At 36.9% G+C, this 24,465-nt stretch overlaps 1 protein-coding gene across 2 annotated transcripts in view; it reads right to left on the reverse strand.

Annotated features, from left to right (window-relative positions):
* DCDC1 (doublecortin domain containing 1) overlaps positions 1–24,222 on the reverse strand; it is a 215,382-nt gene extending 191,160 nt beyond the window's left edge. For both annotated transcript variants that reach the window (XM_072421857.1, XM_072421856.1), the window contains exons 1-2: positions 24,113–24,222; positions 22,651–22,813 (exon numbers count right to left, since the gene is read on the reverse strand). In XM_072421857.1, coding sequence (XP_072277958.1) covers positions 22,651–22,777 — 127 coding nt within the window. In that variant the 5' untranslated portion in view covers positions 22,778–22,813; positions 24,113–24,222. The remainder of the gene's footprint in view (positions 1–22,650; positions 22,814–24,112) is intronic.
* Between the last annotated feature and the right edge of the window lie 243 nt (positions 24,223–24,465).

Genomic DNA, 24,465 nt, shown 5'->3' on the forward strand with positions numbered 1-24,465 from the left:
ACACAGATTGGGATTTGAAAGCAGCAACGATATTAATAATGGGGCACCACGGTGGCTCAGTGGTTAGCACTCTGGCCTTTGCAGTGCTAGGTCCCAGGTTTGAATCCCTGCCAGGTCACTACCTGCATGGAGCTTTGCAGGTTCTCCCTGGGTTTCCTCCGGGTATCCACGTTCCTCCCACATGCCAAAAAACATGCAGTTAGGTTAATTGACTTCCACCTAAATTTAACATTGGACTGTGTTAAAAACAAATGACTGTGGTAGGGACATTGGATTGTGAGCCCCCTTAAGGGACAGCTGGTGACATGACTATTGACTTTGTAAAGAGCTGTGTAATATGTTGGCGCTATATAAATAATGTGTAATAATAACTAATAATAATAATTGCAATCCATATTGACCACACATTTAGGAAACATATGATTCTCTGAAAATAGGAACATAGCTGACTTTGTTGTTAAAAGTAGGCACAGCAAGATTGTGCTTTTGATCCTTCCTTGTCCGCCATTGACATGCACTAAACTTGAAGAACAATTTAGTATTTTCAAACTTTGATGGATTTATGCTTGCTTTAGGTTCGTGAACTACTAGTCATGATAAACATGGCCACCTCCATGATCTGCTAGTTAGTGTTGAGGGCACCCAGATTTCTATTGGCACGTCTATTTTAAGAGTACCCCAGTCAATCTTTGAATGTGGAATGAAAGCATGGCATTCTAGACAGGGCAAAACATTCATCTTTATTAGTTATCAAGAAAGACAAGATTTTCTGTTTTGCATTTACTTGTCTGGCATACGAGGAGTGTTCGATACTGTCATGATCTTCTAGTTCTAGCTGTCTCGGAGCATTACATATGCGCCATTACACAAATAAAGACACACCTTTATTGGTGCCAAGTTTATGAGCACCCATGCCAGCTTTCCAAATCAGGCCAGAAATTTTGGTTTTACCTCAGTATGCCCCAATCACACCCTGACCTGTCTTATTAAAACCCTGAGGCTTAGTACATATAAATTGTCAAATATCGGTGTGCACTTGAAGCCGTATAAAATCAGGCTGGATCTAAGGTTCTACACTTTAGGTTTCATATAGACAGAATGAGCACAGTGTAAGAGCCACTGTATGTATCAGGCAGCCATATTGGTCCTATCATTTAATAAATGGTAATACTTGCATGCTTAGTATATTGTAAGTTTTACTACAAAGAGATTAAAGTTCCCCAGAAAAAGTTTTTTTTGCCCCACTCTCCTATACTTTCATGCACTCTCTCTACTGAAATATTATCCACAGTCAGAAACTATTTCCCAAAAATAAGGCAATCACAATGTCTTTCTTTTCTTGTCCAGGTATGTACATTCCATGCAACTCAGCACCATTTTGCACACATTTTCAGCATTTCAGTGCACAAATACATATAAAAAGTAACAATGTATAGGATTCAAAATGTATTTGCAGAACTTGAGATATATTATTTGATTTAATAATAAGTACAAGGTTTAGAACCTTTGGGCCTTTAGGGAATCCATTCTATATTTACAATATCCACAGCTCACTGAAGATTAGTGTGGTGGTCAGTAGGAAGAATGCCTCTTCGCTGGCCATTGGGAAAAATGTCATCCTTACAGATAGTCAGCAATTCATTGGTATCAGTTAAACTGACCCGAAAGGCACAAATTGACCATTTCTCAAGGAACCTCTAGCAACCTCCTGAGGAACCCTAGGGAACCCTGGTTGAAAAACATTGGTCTAGAGGGTGTATAACCCTTATTACTGCCTTTTCACCCCTCTTGTCACAGCTAAGGATTACATTTTATTTGACATTTGTATAGCAATGCATCCCATTATGGATTGCAAAGTGCTTTTGAGTAAAAGCATTCTGATATAAGGGAGGGGGGTTAAATAAAGCATTGGGTGGCAAGCAGACCTGGCAGAGGGTAAATCCTTAGACAATATTATTATGACCATGGCTGCTTACAGAGGCCAAAAATAGAAAAACCTGTCTGCATTCTCATTTAAACTCCTATATCAACCTGCAGTTGTGCTGATGGCAATAAAAGCTAATGTCATGTAGCATTATGTCACCTGTCAAAATTACAATCGCTGCAATGTTTGGTAAATACATCATGCCCTGGTCACATTCCTGTGCGCAGTTACTCCTTTCCGCATTAAGTATGCAAGCTTTTTGTTTTTACTTGTTTCTGAGTGTCATCACGGACACCCCCAAGGCAAAATGGCCATCTTTAACTAATTAGGACAGGTGCTGTCATTAAAATTTATAGTCAATAATATAATCCTGACATCAAATCTAAGACAGTGTAAGTCTCGCCTTTCCATTTTATTAAAATTACTAACACCCTGTCTGGGCGTCAATCACATACCTGTCACCTTCGTGTGAACTTTGTTGTGAAATGTTTGTTAAGGAGGGGAAGGATGACTTTACATTTCAGAAATATTTGCCTAAAATATGATTGCACCAACACATATTATTTCAATAAACAATGCGCTTACATGGGAACGTTAGCTTGGAGGTAAATAACTTTTAGGTAAGTTTTAGACTGAACATATCATTACTGTTTTGATTAGTGATAGATCCAAATGAGAATCAACTGTCGAGGCTTGTTGTACCAGACAGAATTCATCACACTTACTGATCCATCAAACGCAATGAAACACACTTATTTAAAAAAGCAATTATGCTAGCATGTCTATTCCATGCTGAAGTTGAAGTGAATGTGAATCCTAATGGGACCACCATGCAGTATTGCCAACTGTACAAAAATTAGAGAAAATGTAAACACATTTAGTGTGTTTATTTTTTCACTGCCTATTACAAAGCTTAACTCTCAACTTCAAATCCCTGTCCATGTCCAGTTAAATGATTCACAGCATACCCACTGCTGGTCATCACCATCACCTTAACCATTGGTCATCTTGAGTGGTTTCTCTTCATTTGGCGTGCATGTTACTTCCAGAGGAGGTAGACCACCAAGAAAAGGGGAAAGAACACCCAAGATAAGGGGATCTTCTGATCTGCCTTACTTCTACCAGCCCCGTGTGAAGCAACTCTTTCGCATCCTACAACCAGTAGGTAACTGCCTGTACAACTTGGCATCTGGCTTGAGTATATAAGGATAGGCAACACTGGAGCTTACCTCTCAACTTCAAATTCCTGTATATGACATTTTAAATTATTCCCTGCGTATCCACTGTTAAAGGTGACCATTAACAGTGGGTTTTCTTCATGTGGTTTGCATGGTACTTCCTGGGGAGGAGAGCCAGGAAGACCACCAAGATAAGGGTATAAACCCCCCAAGATGCAGGAATTTTCTGACCTGCCCTCCCTTTGCCAGCCCCGTGTGAAGCAACTCATACGATCCTACAACCAGTAGGTGACTGCAGATACGATTTGGCATCTGGCCTGAATAAATAAGTATAACTAACTTTGGAGATAGAGTCACGATAACTGTTATCTTTGTCCAGTCTTTCACGATCCTTTCCAACGACAAGTGTAGGTATCCCAGATATTAGGGATTTGTTCTTAATGTATTTTTCCGGACAACTGCATGATTTATAGTCCAATTCCAATTCTTAAGACTTCTAACTGCTACCATGAAAGAAACAACAGTGTGATCTGTCTATTCCACAATTAAGCCACATCTATAATTACCCGCAGATCAGGCTGGCAACATTAATGATTAGACCGGCAACCCTGCCCCTCAGGTAGGTGGGCATTAACTCATTGGTGCAAAGCTGTGATTGTGGACATTTGCAGCAACTCCCAAAGCAACCATTAGGTGACCATTTCCAAGTGCTGTTCCAATTGTTTACACAATAATTGTAGATATCTCAAAATCAGTTTTGGCTCAATGAAAAATGATTTTCGCCCGATAATTGGCCGATGCCGATTATCGGGCGATAAAAATCTGACGTGTGTACGTAGCTTTAGGCTATGAACACGTCAGATGATTCTTGTCCAATCATCACTTTAGGGCTAGTATCGGACAAGAATCTGACGTGTGTACAGCGCTTGTCTGACGTCTGCAATACAAGTGAAGGGGAGAGAGCGCAGCGGGGTGCCGCTCGCTCGTTCTGCCCCCTCTCCATGGAGCAGCACAGCGCTGTATACACAATTATTGAACATGTGTACGCAGCCTTAGACTTCACTAAATGAGTTCTGTATGTCATGACTTTACTGGCAAAAGTGTAGGTATCCCAGATATTAGGGATTTGTTCTTAATGTATTTTTCCGGACAACTGCACGATTTATAGTCCAATTCCAATTCTTAAGACTTCTAACTGCTACCATGAAAGAAACAACAGTGTGATCTGTCTATTCCACAATTAAGCCACATCTACAATTACCCGCAGATCAGGCTGGCAACATTAATGATTAGACCGGCAACCCTGCCCCTATGGTAGGTGGGCATTAACTCATTGGTGCATAGCTGTGATTGTGGACGTTTGCAGCAACTCCTAAAGCAACCATTAGGTGACCATTTCCAAGTGCTGTTCCAATTGTTTACACAATAATTGTAGATATCTCAAAATCAGTTTTGGCTCAATGAAAAATAATGCCTCACAAAACACATTTTAATTTAGTAGCCATATTGAACACTCCTGTGCTTTGTAGACTCATTTGTGATTTAGGGAAACTGACACTATAATTCGTTAGAACTACTTTAGAATAAAGATTAGATTTTTTTGTAAAGTATGAGCAGCTACTGTCTCTCTGAAGCAACCTTTCTCAACCTCTTTACTCCTAAGGAACCTATAACATTTTTTCAGGTTTTGAAGAACCCCTGCTAAAAGCAATTTATTGGGGATACCAAAACACTTCTTAAATTGGTGGTCAGTGGAAAGAATTCCCTACAGTGTTGGCCCAAATAATACTATTTAAAAACATCATTAGAATCATGCAGTTGGCTCTATCAAGTGGTGTTGGCCCAAGAATTATGCCGGCATCATCAAATGAGAGGTCAACCAGCCAGTTCATGGAACCCCTAGCAACCTCTAAAGGAGCCCTAAGGTTCCAGTGAACCCTGGATGAGAATGACTGCTCTGGAGTAGTAAATGTTTTACTTTTCATAATGTGTGTCCATGAATGAGTGTGTTTTTTTATTATAAATAATATTATTCGAGTATTATATAAAGTAATATAAAAGATAAAGACAGTATAATAATTCACGAAAACAGCAAGTATATTAAAATGTAAAAAATAATACAAAAAAATGCTTTATGTATAGTTTCACTTGCACCATGATGCACCACTTTAAAAACAAAACTAAACTTAGTCTCAGGAGATCCCTCAGGTCTAAACAAATTTTAATTTCATCACTACTTCTGAGTGTGATACAAAACACAACTAACAAGGTGTACCAACCAACGTGTGTTTTTTCTTTATTTGCAGCTGTTAAATTATTCCAGTGTCATGGATCCAATATTATAAAGAAGATAATTAGCTACGAGCAATCACAAAACAATAAATGTGCTGAATACATTGACAAGTGCTAAAAAAACAACTCAAGCGACAACCCTACTTGGCGGATTTAGACCATCCTGCATTTCTGCTCTCCAAGAAAGATGGACATGAGTATAACAGAATTTGACATCTCACTCACACTTTCATCATTCTCCCTTTGAAAAAAGCAATGTGTAACATGCAATGCTTTTGTAAATTAAATATCTTCACAAATATTTATATATACTTTAAAATTATTAAATTGTAACAACTAATAAGGAATATAGGTACAGCATTATACAATAATACAGCAAGGGGTATTTTGCAGATAGAATGGGGTAATACGATGATCTTTGTAGTGTTTTTAGTGCATAGATCCCAAAGCTGATTTTGGCACAGAAAGTAAGGCTGGGTACACACGTGCAATTATTGTTGTTAGAAAGGATGTTTCACGATCCCTTCCAACGACAAAAGACTGAACGATGCATGAACTAGGGCTATACATACAGCGCTGTTCTGCACTATGGAGTGGGTAAAGAATGACTGAGCGGCATCCTGCTGTGGTCTCTGCCCTTCACTTTCATTGTGATCATTCATGGATTTGCCAGAACAAATCCATGAATGTCGAACGACCAGCGCTATACACCAGATTCTTGTCCGATATCATCTGACGAGAATCATCTGATGTGTATACATAGCCTAAGTCCTTTAGGATCCTGTAAGAGCATGTTTAGTGTTGGGGTTAGGTTAGGAATAGGAGTTATTAAATTTAATCTTCAGTTAAAGTGTTATCAACCTTTAATTACAAACATATTTAAGTAGATTAAAAATAAAATAAAAATAAATGCTCTAATTGTTAACTTGAGTTCATTGTAATGTGACAACACTGTACTCCGTATCTTCTTTCATATATACTGCAAGGCGACAGGGTCCCTGCTGATGTGGACATTTACTGCTGGCTAAAAAATGTATCCATTGGTGGGGTTTACAGGTCCCTTATAAATCTAAAAGCGGTGTAATGACTTCAGAATGATGGGCCAACAGGTTCAATCTCATTTTTTGGTGTAGGGGTAAGGAAATGTAAGTTTTAAGGGTTAGGTTAAGCATTAGACTGAAGTGTTAGTGGGGAGGTTAAGTGTAAAACAAAGAAAAGGCTACCATTGCTATATGATTTATGCCCTGGTTGTCATACTATTCATTTGGCTTCAAGTGCAAGCTTAAAATTAAGCTAAACCTCCCATCTGAGTCAGCAATTCAGAATGTACAAAAGCCAGGCAACCAACATTTTTACAGGCAGGCAGTTTGTGGCAGGCAGTTGCAGCTCCCACATTTCCTTCTAGGCGGGTTTGTTTACTGCTTACTTTTAGAGGTTGGGTTAAGTTATAAGGTTTTTATAGGGAAGGATTAAGTGTTAGTGTGGGATTAAGGTCTTGGCTAAGAGTTTGAACACATCTTGGGCAAACACTTGCTTTCAGTGCTAAATAACCTGAAATAAACATTAAGATAAGCAGTAAAGTAAGTGGTGTGCCATGGCAATCTATAAAAATGTTGGTGCTGAAAATCAACCAACTTTCTGCATTCTTTTTGCCACTTGTCAGTAGCATGGCGTTTTTATTAAGTTTCAAAGACCCATGTTGGGCTTGATCTATTTATGCAGTGCTAACATATGCCAAAGGATAGGGTAGTAGAACTGCAAAGGGTCACATATGACAACCTAAATGTCATATTTACGCATTTCTTTGTATAATAAAATTCAGTCTTCATTACTACTTGTGCAACTCAGCGGGTTTTTGTGCTTTCTGTCCCTGGATGATTTTTATATTTTTAGCTAACATTTCCTGGTTATATAGACTTAGAACATGCCAAGTAAGGTGACAGTTTAACCAATCTGAGAAGATGTTCCGAAATATCCTGTCTCAGGACACAACCAGGAGTGATTCATAGAAATGTGGTGCATACCGTACAGTTCTAGACCTCAAATAGTACTGAGCACTGCATTGACTATCAATGGATTGCACTATTTCAAATCCATGAATAGGTATATGTAGGGTCACCAGCATATCTATATTCTCAGATTAGCTTATTATTCATATATTGATTTACATACAGTAATGATTTAGAACTTGAAAGGCTCTTTACCAGGCACCATTGTGAATATTGCCTGATGAACGAGCTAGCTAAACTCAACAAAAAGTAAAAGGTTTCTCCAATCATAAATTAGACAGTTGGCACCAGATTACATGTTTTTATTGGAAGATTACTCCTTCAAGTAACATCTAACATTTTTTATTTTTTCTCTCACTTTCAGTACCAAAGGGTGAATTTCCCCAGTGGGAAAATATCAATAAAAACTTGATAGGGGTTCTTACTTATTACTACTCTATTTCAGTGCTTTTTATATATTTGAGGACTTTTAGCACTGATTCAGTAACAATGGGGAAAAGTAAAAGAAAAATGAAGTTGTTTATACTACCTCATATGTTTTCCAATTTAATTACAGGAAAATAAACTCCGATGGTTGCAAAATACCAGCTTTATTTGGCCCTTGTCACCTTTTCTCCAGTAATAACAATTATGCCTCCCTAGTGATGTTTCATCACTATTTTCTTTTTTTTTTAAATTCTCATTTAATCCTTGAATGTCACTAAAATGCTCTTTTATATAGACCAACTTGTCATTTTTTGTTTATTGGCTCTTTAATTACCTCCAGCTCTGGGTCTGGGGGCACACAGCCATTTACAGAGCTGACTGAGTCAGCTGGGAAGTGGTGAGGTCATGTGAAACTCCCCGTGCACTGGGACGGCAGACGGGGGCAGGTGCGCCTAAGCTGGCACATTGCTAAATATTAGATAGCCAAGAGCTGGCAGCGTGATCAGAAGGAGCTGCTATTGTAAACATTTGGCACAAAAGGTTCCTGGGTGGAGAGATTCCCTGGCAAGGCCTCAGTTGTCTCAAATATGAAAAGGGGTGACACTGACTTCCATGTGAGTCTGGACGGACATGTGTTTTATTTATTTGCTTGTGCTACTTTTCTAAAGATGTGTTTTTATTGTTCAATGTGTCACAAAATTCCACATGACATTCCCTTCTGTTGAATCAATTCAAAATCAACATGAACATATCAATATGAAAATATGAACTAAGATCATGTAATAAAAAAACTGCTAGATGCATACTATTTCATTTATATGTGGATAAGTAAATAAACCAATAATGAGACCTAACACTACTTTCATTTTGGGCTTATATATATTTTTATCAATTGCTGTTTTGGTACTGCTTGTATTTGTTTTTTAACCAGATAGAAAAAGGTGCTCTAAAGCTTTACTGCACAACTACATTGAGCCTGTGTTCATAATATTACTTCTAACCCTTTAAAAGATGACCCAAGGAGATGATGCTGTTTCCTTATGTGGTATTTTGAAACTGTAGGTTGTATTTTGTGTCACTTTTTTTATAGTGAGTAACTACTTATACCTAATTTTTTGTCTCAAACAAATTCTGAAAAAGAGTATAACATTTGAGACAAATGCCTTGAGCAGAGCAAGCAATCCCCTTGCTGTATTATACTTTAAACTTAATTGTTATTTTGTATATATTTTCATAAGGTCTTCTATAAAACCTTGTTAGCATTTTACATTACAAAATATGTGTTTTGAAAATTGATGCTTTAAAAGTCCTGCATTTTCACCTCTTGATAATCTAATCCTTCTGACCTGTAAGAGATGAAAGGATGGCAACTAGATGTCCATGCATGAAGGGTCACTGTGTAATAGGCATGCCTCCGACATTCTTGCAAAAATTTCCTTGAACTTCCAATGGTTCAGCAACATTTCGGCAAATCGATTTCGGAAAACCATCGGAAGAGGAAATTAAAACAGGATGATTCCAAGAGCTGCATTCAGCCCTGGGAATCTCCCTCTTTGCAATCCCCAGGGCACTGAAGGTTGATTAACCTCTAGTGCCTGGGATCACAGAGACATCATGCAGCCCTGGAAATCCTGGAGCTTGACCTCTCGGTGAATCAGAAGGCCGTTCTCACTTACATTTTCGGTAAGCGAGAAAGGCCTGATTCGGTGCAAGATCGAACTTATTATTCTAGCTCGCACATCCCTACTGTGTACAATACAAAATCCAAAAGCAAGCATCCCAGTTCCTGAATTTAAAAGATCTGGTCCACCACCTCCAAAACTCATTGTTGGTTCACGAAAATCATGATGGTTTGGCAGAATGGGGTAATTTTTATCAAGAGAGTTTGGCAGGGAAGAGAGCTTTGAAAAAGATTTGTTAAATGGTTTTGGAAAAGTGTGGCCATTCCATTGACTGGTCCTGGTAATCTGTTAAATGCCAAATAATTAAAACAACAATCTTTCCATAAAACTATATGTGGATTTCACATATTGTAGGCATTCTATTAACCAGAAAAAATATTCGCTTGTGTAAATATCCAAAACTCCTGAGACTGCTGCTGGACACAACCATCTTGGATGTGATATCAGTAGCTCAAGCAGATTTAGAGCTGGCGTTCTATAGTATTTTACTTCTCTCCTACCATGTAAAGAAGTGAATGGGGGGGGGGGCATTTGAAAAAAAGTATGCAGTACATTTGTGCTGCTTAAATCGAAAACTAGGCCACAAGAAGCCACTACTCTGGATTAGTGATTGATAAGATATTAAAAGAAGTGAATAAAAACACCAACCTGCAGATCTTAAAATACTTTATTGGACATCTGTTGAAAGTACCTAGCACACAAAGCTCCCTGCCCCATGACTGGTGGAAGTATAGCCCGATAAAAATGGCTCTGGAACTCTTTCTTGATCATTTACTACTCTGTCATTTATAAATGGCATATGTTTGCAGAACACACCTATTCTGGCATTGGTGTCTATGATTCCTGATTGGCACTTATGTCACATTTCCACCCTCAATGATTGGAACCACCAGGTTGACTTAATAACTCAAGCTTAGGAGTCAGACAGAAAACAAGTAAACAAATATATACTAGGCAAATGTAAAGTGTTTATTAATGAGTATGAACAGTTATAATAGTGGATGTTCAAAGTCAAAATCATGGCTGATTCCCATTTTGGTGACCTCCAAGACCCAACCCACAACACCAGACTCAGACAAAGCAAGTAAAGGTAAATAAGGAGGTGTGGGGGGGGGGGGTTGATTTAAATCTTTTATAGATAATGCAGCACAAATGTTATAACTGAAGCCTAAATAGTTAAACTGTACACAAAAGTGATATGTGACTCTCTGCAAAGTTTAACCCAAAGAAAACACTAATGGAATGACATATAGTTCATCGTGTATAATAAGTCACAGTGTTTCTTTAGTTAACTTAAATAGGTTTATTTTAGTCTCAGGAATGCTGATCTCCCAAAACGTTTTGCAGTCACATCTCGGCCACATAAACTTCCTCCACTATTGACTGCATGGCATTGCTTGGGGCAAGCTTTCTGATCAAGATAACGTCCTTATAATCTGCACCAAAAGCACATGTAAATTGTTTAGAAGAATGATTGGTAGGAAAAGTCATAACAATATCACTTTATAACAAGATGTGCCTAAACAAGGGTCTTTATTGAGGGACCACTGGGTACTAAAAGTTGTACATTTAAAGAAAAAATTGAAAATTAGCATTTTATTGACTGGGATACATCCACTTTTAGAAAACAAAAATCCTAACAGATGATGTTTTTAAATTATTTAGGCATTGAGGTTAGGGTGGAAGAAAACAGGGAACTAGGACAACATGATTTTTATGTAAATATTGGACAATTGTTATTGCTTGATACCTCCCCTACGTATATTAGAAAGCAGTGACTGTACACATAGATCCAGGGGGACATCAGAGCTCAGTGTTTAGATTATTTGACAAATGAAATCATAAGTGACGGTGCTGACATTGTGGATACATTTCCTGGCTCTCGGGATAGTTACAAACTTGGATATGCACGACTTGTTACTTTTTCCCCAGCACACCTACAGCCCCTTCTCTCAGAAGACATTCCGCATCTGCCACTTCCTCTAGTCTGCGTCCCTGTAACAACTGTCGAGCAGCGGAAAGATTGATTATCAGTCAAAAGCATCGCGCAACACCAGATTTTGGTAGGTTAAGCTTGCTGATCCAGCAAGAGAGAATGTGAAATTCCATCAGCATGTGCCAATATTGTGGTGCAATAAAGAACAGCAGAGTAAATCATAGGAAAATGCAGCCAAAGATAACAAAGCTTAAAGGGCAAGTAAACCTTAATGGCAGCTCAGTTATTAAAGTAGGTCTGAGCCCAAACATAACATTTTACAGGCTTTTACACAGGCATGTTGTTTTTAATCTTTTGAAATCTGTAGCAGGTATTAAAATAAATAACTGGTATTTCTGCCCTGATTTGACCTTGTTTAGGTGCCTCTTGATAAGGGGTGATGACTTGTTCCCAGTCAAGCTTCTGTGTTGTGCCCCCTTCAAATGCACCCATATTGAAGACTACAAGCAACCTTACTGATACACATTGCATAAGTATGGAGCACTGCTTTACTATCAGGAAGCAAGTCAGAAAGAATTATGTACAGCCATCACAGTATTACTATTATTCATCCTAATAAACAGTATTTTAAAAGCGCCAAGATAAAATGCAGCACTTTACATTAAATAGGGGTTGCAAACGACAAATACAATGACACAGGTAGAATAGAGGACCCCGCCAAAAAAACCCTACAATCTAAGAGGTGGGGGAAAGCAGCACACAAGGGACCTGACTTATTAAAGCTGTCCAAGGCTGAAAAGGATACACTTTCATCAGTGAAGCTGGGTGATCCAGAAAACCTGGAAGGGATCTGTTTCAAGATTCAAAACATGTTCACTGGTGAAGTGTATCCTTCCCAGCCTTGGAGAGCTTTTTATAAATCAGGCCCAATAGGAAAGTGGGAGTATGAAAAGGTCAGTAAGTTGTCAGGGATAATTAAAGGCGAGTTTAAAAAGATGACCTTTAAGGGCTATTTTAATTGTAGGAGCAAGCTGAATAGGAAGAGAGATCCAGAGAGCAAGTGATGAGGTTATGAATGAGGAAGTTGCTAGTAGGTCATTGGAAGAGAAAAGCTGGGGGGGGGGGGGGGGGTATTTGTGTATCAGGTCAGAAATGTAGGTGGGACAAGAGCTGTGGAGGCATTTAAATTTTAAAGAGATAAAGATTTTAAAGGGAGGCAGCAGAAGAGTGGTGGGAAGGATGGATTAGTCTGGCTGCATCATTTATGATAGATTGTAGAGGAGAGAAAATCTAGTACAGTTCATGATCTTTTTTTAATTGTGCTCCTGTGCTGTCACCTACACACATTGTAAAGGCATGGCGCACCATTGTCTCTTTGACTTTGAAGGGAGAAGAAACTAGAAAAATCAACCCCAAGCCATACCTTTAGGCATCATACCAGTACAGTACATAACACCACTGCTTTTATGATCACTTTGGGAGCCCCCCTGAATTCCATATAGTGGAAAACAAGCAATGCTGTACCCTACATATCACAATGCAATATTCTGTGACTTATCAATTATCCAAAGGCCAAAGAATGGCTCTGGAGATGCGGAGCTTCTGGGGGTATGCTGAAGGCAGCTACAAAGCTGTTTTGTTAAGTACTGGCACCTAAAAATGCTTGTTTACGTTCAATCCCAACACAAATTTCTTTTTTTCAGTTTTTCCAGCATTGTTAGGATAATGCAAACCAGCAGGCTATATACACAGTTACAAAAACAGTAAAAACAATTGCACGGAACACAACACAGAATTTTTACACATTAATATAACGCATTGTAATGAAAATTATTATTCATCTTGAATATTACCATTATTATTAGTTTCTTTAAATGAATCTAATATTTTTACATGAATATATTGTTTTGCTGGCTTAGAGCAGCAATGAGGATAATGCAGAAGACAGGGACAAGTACAAGCAGAGACAGTGAGTGCATCAAATTTACTTGATGAATTCTGATATTCATTTAAATGTCCAGTCAAGTGTACAGAATCGCCATAAGAATGATAGTAGTGTGTGTGCCCTGCAGGCTTGGTAACATGCTGATGTGCTGAGCACAGAGAAATCTAAACAGCACAGGCACAGACTGCAAGAACGAGAAGCCTACAAGGTTAATAACACAGTTTTATCAAGTTACCACTGGCAATAAGTGTTGCAGATAAATGTGTATGGCTTATTGTTAAGCAGCCATTGGTAATATATACAAGAGGAGATAACTTTTTAAAGTTCATGGTTTATTAAGTTTAAACTTTGAAAGCTTAAATGTAGGTATAAACCTAATTGCCATTTACTGGCAAAATGCCCAACCTGCCCGCCTGTGAATCCTACTCCCCCCCTCGACCACCAACACCAACGTGTCCTGCAGGATCAAACACATCCTTACCTTGTAAAGAAAATATACTCACCCAAATTCACCATCCAGGCACCTTGACAGGGCCACATTCTGTTCATTTGACTGTTAGTCTACCATTGCAGAAGCATCAGATGTCTCCATTTGTTGATGTTGCCTTCCAGTCCATTAAAGAAAAGAGTCCACATCAGATAGGCAACAATGTGGGCTACTCAGGAAGCACCCTGCCCTGAAGCAAATAAAAGACTGGTCCAAAAGTTATATGACTTTGGCTTTAGGCTTTAGTATTTTTTTATGGACTAACCTGTAAATCTAACCCTAACCTTAATTATAAACATAACACTTTACCTCAACGAAACCCAAGAAACGAAACCCATTGAGGGGCTTTTTGGCATACAATTCAAAGCATATCTACTTCAAACAGAAAGAGTAGCATTGGTACATAAATTGTTAGTAGCATTCATATGGATAAAGATAGCCGTCACCCAAATATTATTCAATAGTTCGGACTTTTTAGTAGTCACACGTGACACTCTGTGCCAATGAGTTTCGCCGGTAGACTACCTCAGGGTACATAAAGACTTTCAATTAGAGAGGTGATCACTTGGCCCTATTTAAACAGGCAGGTTAATTGAAGAGAAAGAATGTTTTGGTGACGTAAAGTACTATGGGATATGTAGTATGGATAGAGTATTCTGTATAAAGTTGTATTAGTAGCTCCCAATGTGTAGAAAAAAAGGGGGAATTTTTTAATTTAAGATGTCAAGCTACTGGATGAAGTGCTCAGATTTGTCTACTGAACAGCTTGTTCTCTCCCTAATTCTCCTGCTCTCTGGGTGCAGCTTTGTAATATACATACCCTCCTTCTCCGTTTGATTAATATTTGCATTGTGGCCCATCTGGTGAAATATAGATCTTGCAAAAAACAAAACACGTCCTTGCTGGGCCCCCTTTTTACTAAGATATACTGGCTTTAGTGGAATGCATTTGAGAATTAGGGTCACTGTGTGCAAAAATAGAGAAGGAACTATTACTGTAAGTACAGTTTCTCCTTATTTTCATTCACTGACACTAAATGTTAGGTGTATTTTGTATTATAATGGTAATCAATTTTGCATTACCTCCATGGTACTAACATTAAAAGCTCTTGCCCCTGTTTACAGCCCAAGTATTGAAAAATGAACACCACTGGCTGTTTGACAAAATGAAATGATCTGCACTGGTGTCTACAAGTATCACTTTGGGAATGAAAACGGCTTTAAAAAAAGAAAATAGCTACGTGTCAACTGCAGTAACCAACAAGAACTAATCAGCAATCATGATTCGTTGTGACCACTCTAAGCCAATGAAAGGTGAATTGTGATTGGCTGGTATGCATTTCTAGACTTTGCACATCATCTTTGCACTATGTACATCATCGTTGCTCTTTGCAATGCCTTATTAAATAAACCAGATTATGCAGAAAGCTGTGAAAGGCTCTGTCCCCTGCAGCAACAAAGTGCTATGTGAGTTTGTGTGTGAAAGACAGACAGATATTGAGCTTCTGGAGGGTGAGAAGTGAGGATTCTTAAAATTATTGTAAGTAAATGTTGGTACAAGAGAAATCCGCGTGTGGGATTTAACGTATTTGTCCGCAGGTAAAGCACAAATACTTTTCCAGCTAATTAAAGGATTTCTCAAGTAGAATACAGACGCTGTAAAATCATTCAGCTTATTTGTAATGATAGATAATGGCTCAGCATAAAAAGGGAGAATTTATAGTGTATAAGTGCTATATAATAGTTTGGAGAATTGGAAATGCATGTGTGTTTGTGTACAGTATGTGAATATATATATATATACTGGTATATATATATATATATATATATATATGTACATATACACAAACTTTTTGACATATGTATTCATTTTTGGATCCTCGCTACCAGCAATATATTTTACAATAACCACAAATAAAATACACACTCTTTCAATCTGAAAAATATAACAAATGAATATTTAGAGTGCCCCAACCTACATTATTCGTGCTTATTTTCAGGATGACAAAAGCTTATTCTGCCATTAACATTAACAGAAAAGTCACAACACCAGCAGAATATTCAGGACTGATAACAAAGAAATATATACAATATGCATGACAGGCAGCAAGAAATAGGTAAGAAATTATTTTATGGAGATTATATGTATTTTTCTTGGTGGGAAGTGATAGCAGAGATGTGTTCAAGTGGAGATTTGCACTTAAAACAGTCAGCACATGCAGTGCAATGTCTGGCAGTATTGAACATATCACGGTGTAGTGAATATGCCAATAAAGGCTTCCAAATAAGTAGAAGTTTGTTTCCATTCACCAGCAAATACACTCTAATCACTGGGCCTGATTTATTAGTTCTTCAAGGCTTCAAGGCTCTTCAAGGCTGGAGTGGATACACTTTCATCAGTGAAGCTGGGTGATCTAGCAAACCTGGAATCGATTTCTTCAAAGTCATTTGGTATTTGCTAGCATGTGTTTTGTATCCTGGACCAGATCCATTTCAGGTTTGCTGGTTTACCCAGGTTCACTGAAGAAAGTGTATCCTCTCCAGCCTTGGAGAACTTACATCAGGCTCAATGAGAAAGGTGGACAACCTGTTACAATTGTCTGACTACCAGAGATAAACTATGAAAATTAATTACTTTGACTTCACTATTAAAGTATATTTCCAGCAAAACTTTTTTTTATCCTTTTGCATAGGAGAAGGAAAGTTCGGAACCTCTGCTGGGTCTAAATTTGAAATAAAATTCAATCGACATTTGCCTCCTTTCCAAGCCAGGTTCAGGTTTCCACATTCCCTCTATTTATTGTGATGTTTTTTGACTATTCAAGCAAAAATTAGCTGGTGAAAACAAGATTCAGGTATGTGCGATCTATCCTAGTTTATCTGTTGTTCAATGGAAAATTGTTTAACTTCTATGCTAGTCCATAAAACACCCTGCCTTGAGCTAGATTTACCTTGACAGCTTTTTTTCTTATGTCCACTTCCATTCAGTTTGAATGTTTTTTTATCCATGTGTCACAGATGATCTTACAGCCTTATAAAACTTTATTATGTGTAAAGTGAGAATTTAAAATTATTTAAAATGTACTGCTTACTTTATTTCTATAGTGATAGATCCTTTGGTTACCTTTGCAGGAAAACTAAAATGTCAGTGCATTGTAGGAATTTTTAGGTGCTTGCCAAGAAACCTGCAAACTCAAGGTATGAAAAGACAATTTGCCTACACTTAGTACAAGCTTTGATATCTTTTGGTCATCACATCTCGCAGATGCAAATGCTTCATGTGGTATCACGGTGCTCTACTGTTATTATTAAACAGTATTTATATAGCACCAACATATTACGCAGCGCTTAACAAAGTCCATAGTCATGTCACTAACTGTCCCTCAAAGGGGCTCACAATATATTGTCCCTACCATAGTCATATGTCTTTAACACAGTCTAAGGTCAATTTTGGGGAAGAAGCCAATTAACCTAACTGCATGTTTTTGGAATGTGGGAGGAAACTGAAGTACCCAGAGGAAACCCACACAAACACGGGAAAAACCTGCAAACTCCAGCTCTAGGCATTTATTACTTTTTGGAGTCCTCCATAATAGAAAAGAAACCTTCTTAAGTATGTCACATTTCATGTAAACCAAACCAGATTTCCTTTTAACCTTACCTCCCAGCAGAACCTTTTTCCTTTCTCCCTCAATAGAAAATGGGGTGAACGTGATAGGGTAGGACCAACAGCACCAGCACTGGTATGCAGATAGAGTCAGGAACAGACTAATTATTTGCAGGATTTGCAGCTACAGAAAAATCCTATGAAAGTCTGCACAGTTAAAGTAGATGTGGGTTAGGATGTGGTTAGGAGTTCCTTTCATTGTCAAGTAATGTACAGATTGTTGAAAAGGTTATCTGTGAAATATATAGGTCTTGATTTACTAAAGGAATCTGTGTTGTTTACTTGGTTGATTGGATGGATTTGACAGCAGAGCCTTTACTTTGCAATGGAATACTTACTTTGTTAAGTCAACAATATAAATTTTTTTTAGTACATCAATATCTATCTATTTATCTATCCATAGTAAAATCACACAAATGTTTGTACTTAGGCAGCAATCAAAATGGGGACAAAATTGTTTTTGCACAAGGATCCTTTACAGTTTGTCTTGCCTTTGCTATGCTATTGAGCAACTTATAACACAGTATGGCTACTCCTACTTCTGGCTGCTGGAAAGTTTGATTAAAGATTTTTTTTTTTTGCATAGGGAAAGCACAGGTTCAGGTAAAGCTTGCCTTCAAAAATCCTAAATTCATTTTTCAGTTATGAAATTATGCAGATAAAGTCCTAATGGTGTGTAATTTTATTGATGTTACATTCTAATTTAAACATGAGTAAGGAAAGAGTTGATGATGACAGGGATCCTTTAGTGGCATTAATAAACAACATACATTTAAAATTATAAATATTTTATTAATCACAATACAATAAAAACAGTGCATAAATATTTACAAAAATCGCATGCAGAGATATTACAGGGTTTTCTTGTGTCCCTTCTAAATTTGTGATTGCCCATGGAGGGCAATATTGGTATAGGAGGTATCCTGAGGAAGCAGACTAGTTTCTGTGAAACGTGTCGAGAAAGAATGTGAATAATTTGTGTGAGATACAATAATTTGTGAGTGAGAACCCAATTCGTTTGGTGGGTCTCCATGGGCAATCAAAAATTTAGGAGGGCCACAAGAAAATCCTGTAATATCTCAATTTTACAAATACAATTTTTTGCACTGTTTTTATTGTATTGTGCACTTTTTTCTTGCAAATCAACTATACATCCCATGTTTTTCCCCCCTACTGTGCATCTTGCAACACTTGTTTGCAGAGTGCATTTCAGCTGAAGTGGCTATTGGTTTTTTCTTTGCATTGCAAAATACTCAACTATATGATAATAAATTGCTTCACCTGAGCACACTCGTTAATTAAAAGGAAAGTTTCCTGCATGATCAGTCATTATCCAAACAATAGTCAATATTTCACAAATACTGCAAATAAACTTATGAGCACAACTGTATGTGCACTGCTTTTAAAAGCTTTTATCAACTTTAGCGGGTTTTATATGTGCCACCACTGTGTAGTTGTTTGTTTGGTCGTAGTTGTTCGGATATGATAATTAGTTATAATTAGTTATGATTTCATAGCACAGAAAATATTTTTTAATGCCTTAATTAGTATTAAAAGTTGTGATAGTTTAGATCATAGATTCAACTGTACAAATGAAATAGTATTTATCAAAGTAATTTTTTTTCTATGCAGCTAAGAGTTATCCTATGCTCTGTTATATTAAAAGCATCCTAAAGTCAAAAATGGCTCCATGAGCCTGTCCCTGTTCTACAACCACCGTTCTTGAATCACTGGAACAAATAACTGACAGCTGTTGTAGACTGTAGGCAAAAGGGAGACAAAAACAGACAGGACACAAGCAGAGTCCAAACCAACTGACAGCTAAGTGTGTTAACAAAAGAAAGCAGAGTGTCCTAAACAAGAACAGGCCCATAGACCAACGGCCTTCAAGTAATAAATTACTTTATGTTCAGTTTTAGGTGTGATGTGTGTGAGGTTTCGTCTAGTTTGTAGGAGGTAAATTATCAGCATTATCTAGTAGGGTAGTGAAGTAGTAAAGTCGCTTAGCATTAAAAAAATTAGAAAAAGTAGTAACTTTAAATTTACTGAAAAATGAATACCCATTTAAATAACTGCTTAGGTCCACCACACAATAAGGAACTCTTTCAAGTAAAACAAATGCCTTGGGTGTCCCTCTAAATGCCACAAGTGGAAACAATACAGGCAACAGACATCATTTCTCACATATTCAAAGACAATAAATCAGGCTCATAGAAAAAAAAACACAGATTATACAGGGTGTTTTCCATCTTTACAGAGCAAATAATAATTCAATTAGATCCATGAATACATGCATTATATAATTTTGATGGGTTTGGAAGTGACAGGTATAGCAAAATCCATTGTATTTATTCAAAATCAAATTAACATCACATGCTCTGGCACATTTAATCTGCAGTGCAGAATCTCATACATGTGATATCTCAAAACATTATGAATAGTTAAAAATCATTACCTGTATTTCTGCCTAAGGCTTAATGTTGACCTGACATCAGTAAAGGTAACAGGATAGTGAAAATATTAGGGACACTTCATTAGAACAACAATAAAGACTTTCCATTGTCATTACTTCCCATGTGTCCTAGTGCAGAATGTACAGAACCCCCTAGGGAATGGCAGGTCAAATTGGAGATATAATTTCCCAGGCTCCAAAAACACTACTTCCATATATCAGTATTATTGCTGGTAAATGTAGTAATATAATAGAAGGACAAGCCTACCCCTAACTCTATATTTTAGGGATAGATAGATAGATAGACTGTATAATCCACAAATCATCTATGTATGGCTGGATACACAACTGTCATTGCAAAGAATCTTTCACGATCCTTTCCAACAACAAAAGACTAAATGATGCATGAACGAGCACTGTACATACAGCACCATTCTGCTCTATGGAGAAGGGAGAATGATGGAGCTGCACCCCGCTGTGCTCTCTTCACTTTCATTACGAGCGCTGTAAACTCGCCACATTCTCATCCAATATCAGCCCTGAGCAGACGTGTGTACGTAGCCTAAGTCCTCAGAGATTTATACCCATCAGTTTGGGTGGCTCAATCAAGCAGTCTTGGCAATTACAGGAAGCTCAGTTTTAATTGTTTCATAATTCTACAGACCATGGCTTTAGAACAAGAACTATCGGTTAATTTCACTGGAATGTTTTACATTTTTTCTAATATTAACATTTAAAATAACCAATGCATTCATGGATGACAAAAATAGCTCAATAAAACAGAACTCTGTCAGTTAAATAGTACATTATGTATACTAACCTCTACACCAATGAGCAGCAAGACTCCAAATGACTTACTGTCTTTCCTAACACTGGATTTTTCAAAAGATTAAAAGGAAATATGGTAGGATACTGATAGGTTACCAAACATCCATAATCAAAGTATAACTAATGGTTGCAATAAACATTCTCCTGGTGGCTAAGTTCTTGTAGGCTAGCCTTGTGCCAACAAAACAGACAAGGGCTCCACAAGGCTTTTGATGATTTGTTGGAATATCTGACATTCAGATGATAGCAACAGATCTTTTAAGTCATGCTGCTTCTGTCAGCCTACTATTTCTTTATAATGCTTCCTGCAGTCATCTCTTGAGCAGGCCACCTTTTTTCATTGTCCAATGGTCTAGTTCTGATGCTTATGCATCTATTGCAGGCCCTGCTGGTGGTCGCAAGGGGTCAATGTGAGCACCATGACTGGTCTGCAGCTATGTAGCCCCATATGCATATACCTGTGTTGTACTCCATTTTTTGAAACTTTTTTGTCATGGCCAGCATGGAGTTTTTTCCACAATCTTTTCTTTAGCAGCTCCTCACTAAGATTTTACCAGACCCTCCACCCTTTTACATGCATTAAGGAGCCTTGAGCATCTGTAACCCGTTACCACTACTGGTTGTCATTCTCTGGACCACGTTTGTTAGGTACCAGAACACCCCATCATATCTGGTGTTTTCAAGTTGATATTACCCAATATAGATTGGGCCACTGTCAAAGTCATTAAGATCCCTACACCTGCCATTTTTTCTGCTTCCAACATGTCATCTTCATGCAATAACTGTACACTTACTAATATGCTTAATATACCTCATCCTGGAGAAAAGCCATTCTAAACAGATAACCTATGTGTTTCATATTAGTGGTTTTAATGTGTTAAATGCTGTATATAGATCAATATAGATAAATGCTGATTATATATATATATATATATATATACCACTGATAACGGTACAGCAATATTAGTTATATGCTGCTGAATACCGGAATAAAAGATAATTGAGGGCATATTTCCTATGGTTGTTCTTCTCTCCAATGATCCCACCGAAGGTCACAACAGCCTCTTTAAAAAGGCTGCAGGTATAGTCATGGCTGCACTAATAGGTTGACAAATATTATTTTCATATATAGATATCAAACCTTTTATATATCTAATGTCTTATCTTAATGTCAATATATTTGTTTCTATTGTTTTTCCTTTATACAAATGTAATAATTATTTGATCTACTGGTCCAATAACTGTTGCGATAAAAAGCAAAAAAAAAGTGAAAGGACAATTTTACTGTGTTCATTCTGTATACGGCCTTGAAAGAGGCTTCGCTCTAAATCAGATTCTTAAAATGTAATTAAAATATGATTTACACAGTTATGCTTCCACAGTCATGGGACTTAAAAAAAAAATAAAATTGCTTGTTATTATAGATTCAGATTTTAGGTTTTGTTGTATTCATTGACGTTCATAAGTTAATACATTAATTACCTTACTTTGAAATGTTTCTGGCGTTACATGCCTAATGGGTTGTGTCTGTTGGGTGTCAGTAGAACTAAACAGCAAATTCAATAATCTGTGATTTAATTTATTATATTTTTCACCATTTAACCTCCTGCAGGCTCCCTAATGTCTTTTCAGATTTATATTAAATTAGGCACGGATGCTAATGAAGGGCAATAAACGAGCCTGTCAGTAGATTTGTCTTTCATTAGGCACATTATACCCTTACTGAGCTGTAAATGAGTAAACATTAGTTTTGTTAAACCAAGCAAAAGATAGAGTGAAATCAGTCTTAATTGTAGACCCTAAAGCCATACACATTTTTCTGTACCTTTAACATTTTTCAGAGGATCTATGAAAGACTCTCCAGAGGAGATATAAATATCAGCATCACGGGGAATATCTTTGGGTTCAATAGCTTCAGTGCCATCTGAAAGGAATATACGACGGGCAGCCATGTTTAGCTTCAATTTCTCGGTGCATCTCTCCAATAACTGCAGAATACGAGGTAAGAGAAAATGCCGTTCTGTTACTGACAAGTTCAAATATTTTTATTTTTAAGTTAACAACTAAAGCATGGAACAAGAGCAGAAACCTACAGCAAACAATCACAATTTCAGTGAACCTTTTCTTATATATCAAAGAACTGATCAGTTCAGCGACTTCAGGCTCACAGGAACTGCCCCATGGAGTCATTAAAATTTGCTAAAAGACTGTGGCATATGAGTGTGTCATTTATATCTCTTTCTAGTTGAATTTATGGGTTCTGTTTATAAATCAGGAAATCACCCATGTGGGAATCTTCCAGGTCCATGTATTTCAATAGCAGTAATTGATTGCCACCAGGGATTGTTGGAGGAAATGTCAGATTTCCTGATTTATAAATATAAATAAATAAATAGAGCCTATGTGCTAAGAAAAAAACAATACATATATTTACATAATAGTAGTAAAGGTATATATATAAATAAATAGATATTTAGAGATAGTTATATATCATCATATATCAGTTATATAAATATCATTTAATATATTATATTCCTATATTTTATTATATTATGAATATGTTTTCATAATTATTTATATATTTATCATTTTAATTTAAAAACATTTTACTTTGTATTTTAATTATTATTAATATTAAACTAATAAAAATTAAAAGGAAAAATTTTTAGTGGCCACCATAGGACTAATATTTTACCGTATTTTAATGATTTAAGGAAGGAAACTGTTTTATATTTTTTTTTTACAATTTTAATTAAACATTGTTGGTTTGCATGCATTCTTCGTTTGTTAGCACTAAAAACTTTTATCTTCACATTCATTCTTTGCTCTATTATTATTAGATAGATTTATAAGATTATTTACAGTTCTTTATACCATCAGATATTTTATATGTGTGTGTTATGCTCTAGCTACAGCCTAAAAAAATGCCACAGCACTGTATGTGGGATTTTATTTTAGCCGGGTTAAAAATTATTTATTGCATTAGGTGGTTTGCTGGATTCAGAGAAAATTAGTAGGTAACTGTCTTTAATAAAACATTTCTTTTCGGATAATTTCACTGTTTACTGTTCATGTATTAAGGACTGAATGGATAGAGGTAAGTATATTGCATTCAGTTAGCCTCTATACTAAGCTATTGTTATTTAAATTTTCAAATAAAACTATAATAAAAATGTACAAATAATACCAAAGAATGTGTTTTTGTTTAAGAGGAAAACTTGTCTTATACATGTTTCAGATAACATTTAAAGTATAAATATGTATAACTATGACCCCTCCGTTATTACCAGTGGTATTGTTGGTGCAGACACTTTAACGGGTGTGCTGTGGTCTCCATTTTTGTAAGCTGTGGCTCTGATGACCCATGGCAGCCTTTTAAAGATGGGCACCGTTCTGTATCCAGTAGCAGACACATGATTTCTTTTCCCTGAATACCTGAAAATAAAATCAGAGATGCTGTACTTAATCTTGCACTGTCACACAATATTTACACACATAGCTGAACAATATAATAATGGGAAGCTGTTACTAAAAGGAAGACAGGTCATCTCATAGTTTTGAAAGCTGTGACTTCAGGTTCTAAGGCAGTTGTGGTGTTTAACAATATTTTATGTGTCTACACCAGGTTTTTCCCAATCTG

Source organism: Pyxicephalus adspersus, chromosome 9, assembly GCF_032062135.1.
Source record: "Pyxicephalus adspersus chromosome 9, UCB_Pads_2.0, whole genome shotgun sequence".
Lineage (NCBI taxonomy): Eukaryota > Metazoa > Chordata > Amphibia > Anura > Pyxicephalidae > Pyxicephalus > Pyxicephalus adspersus.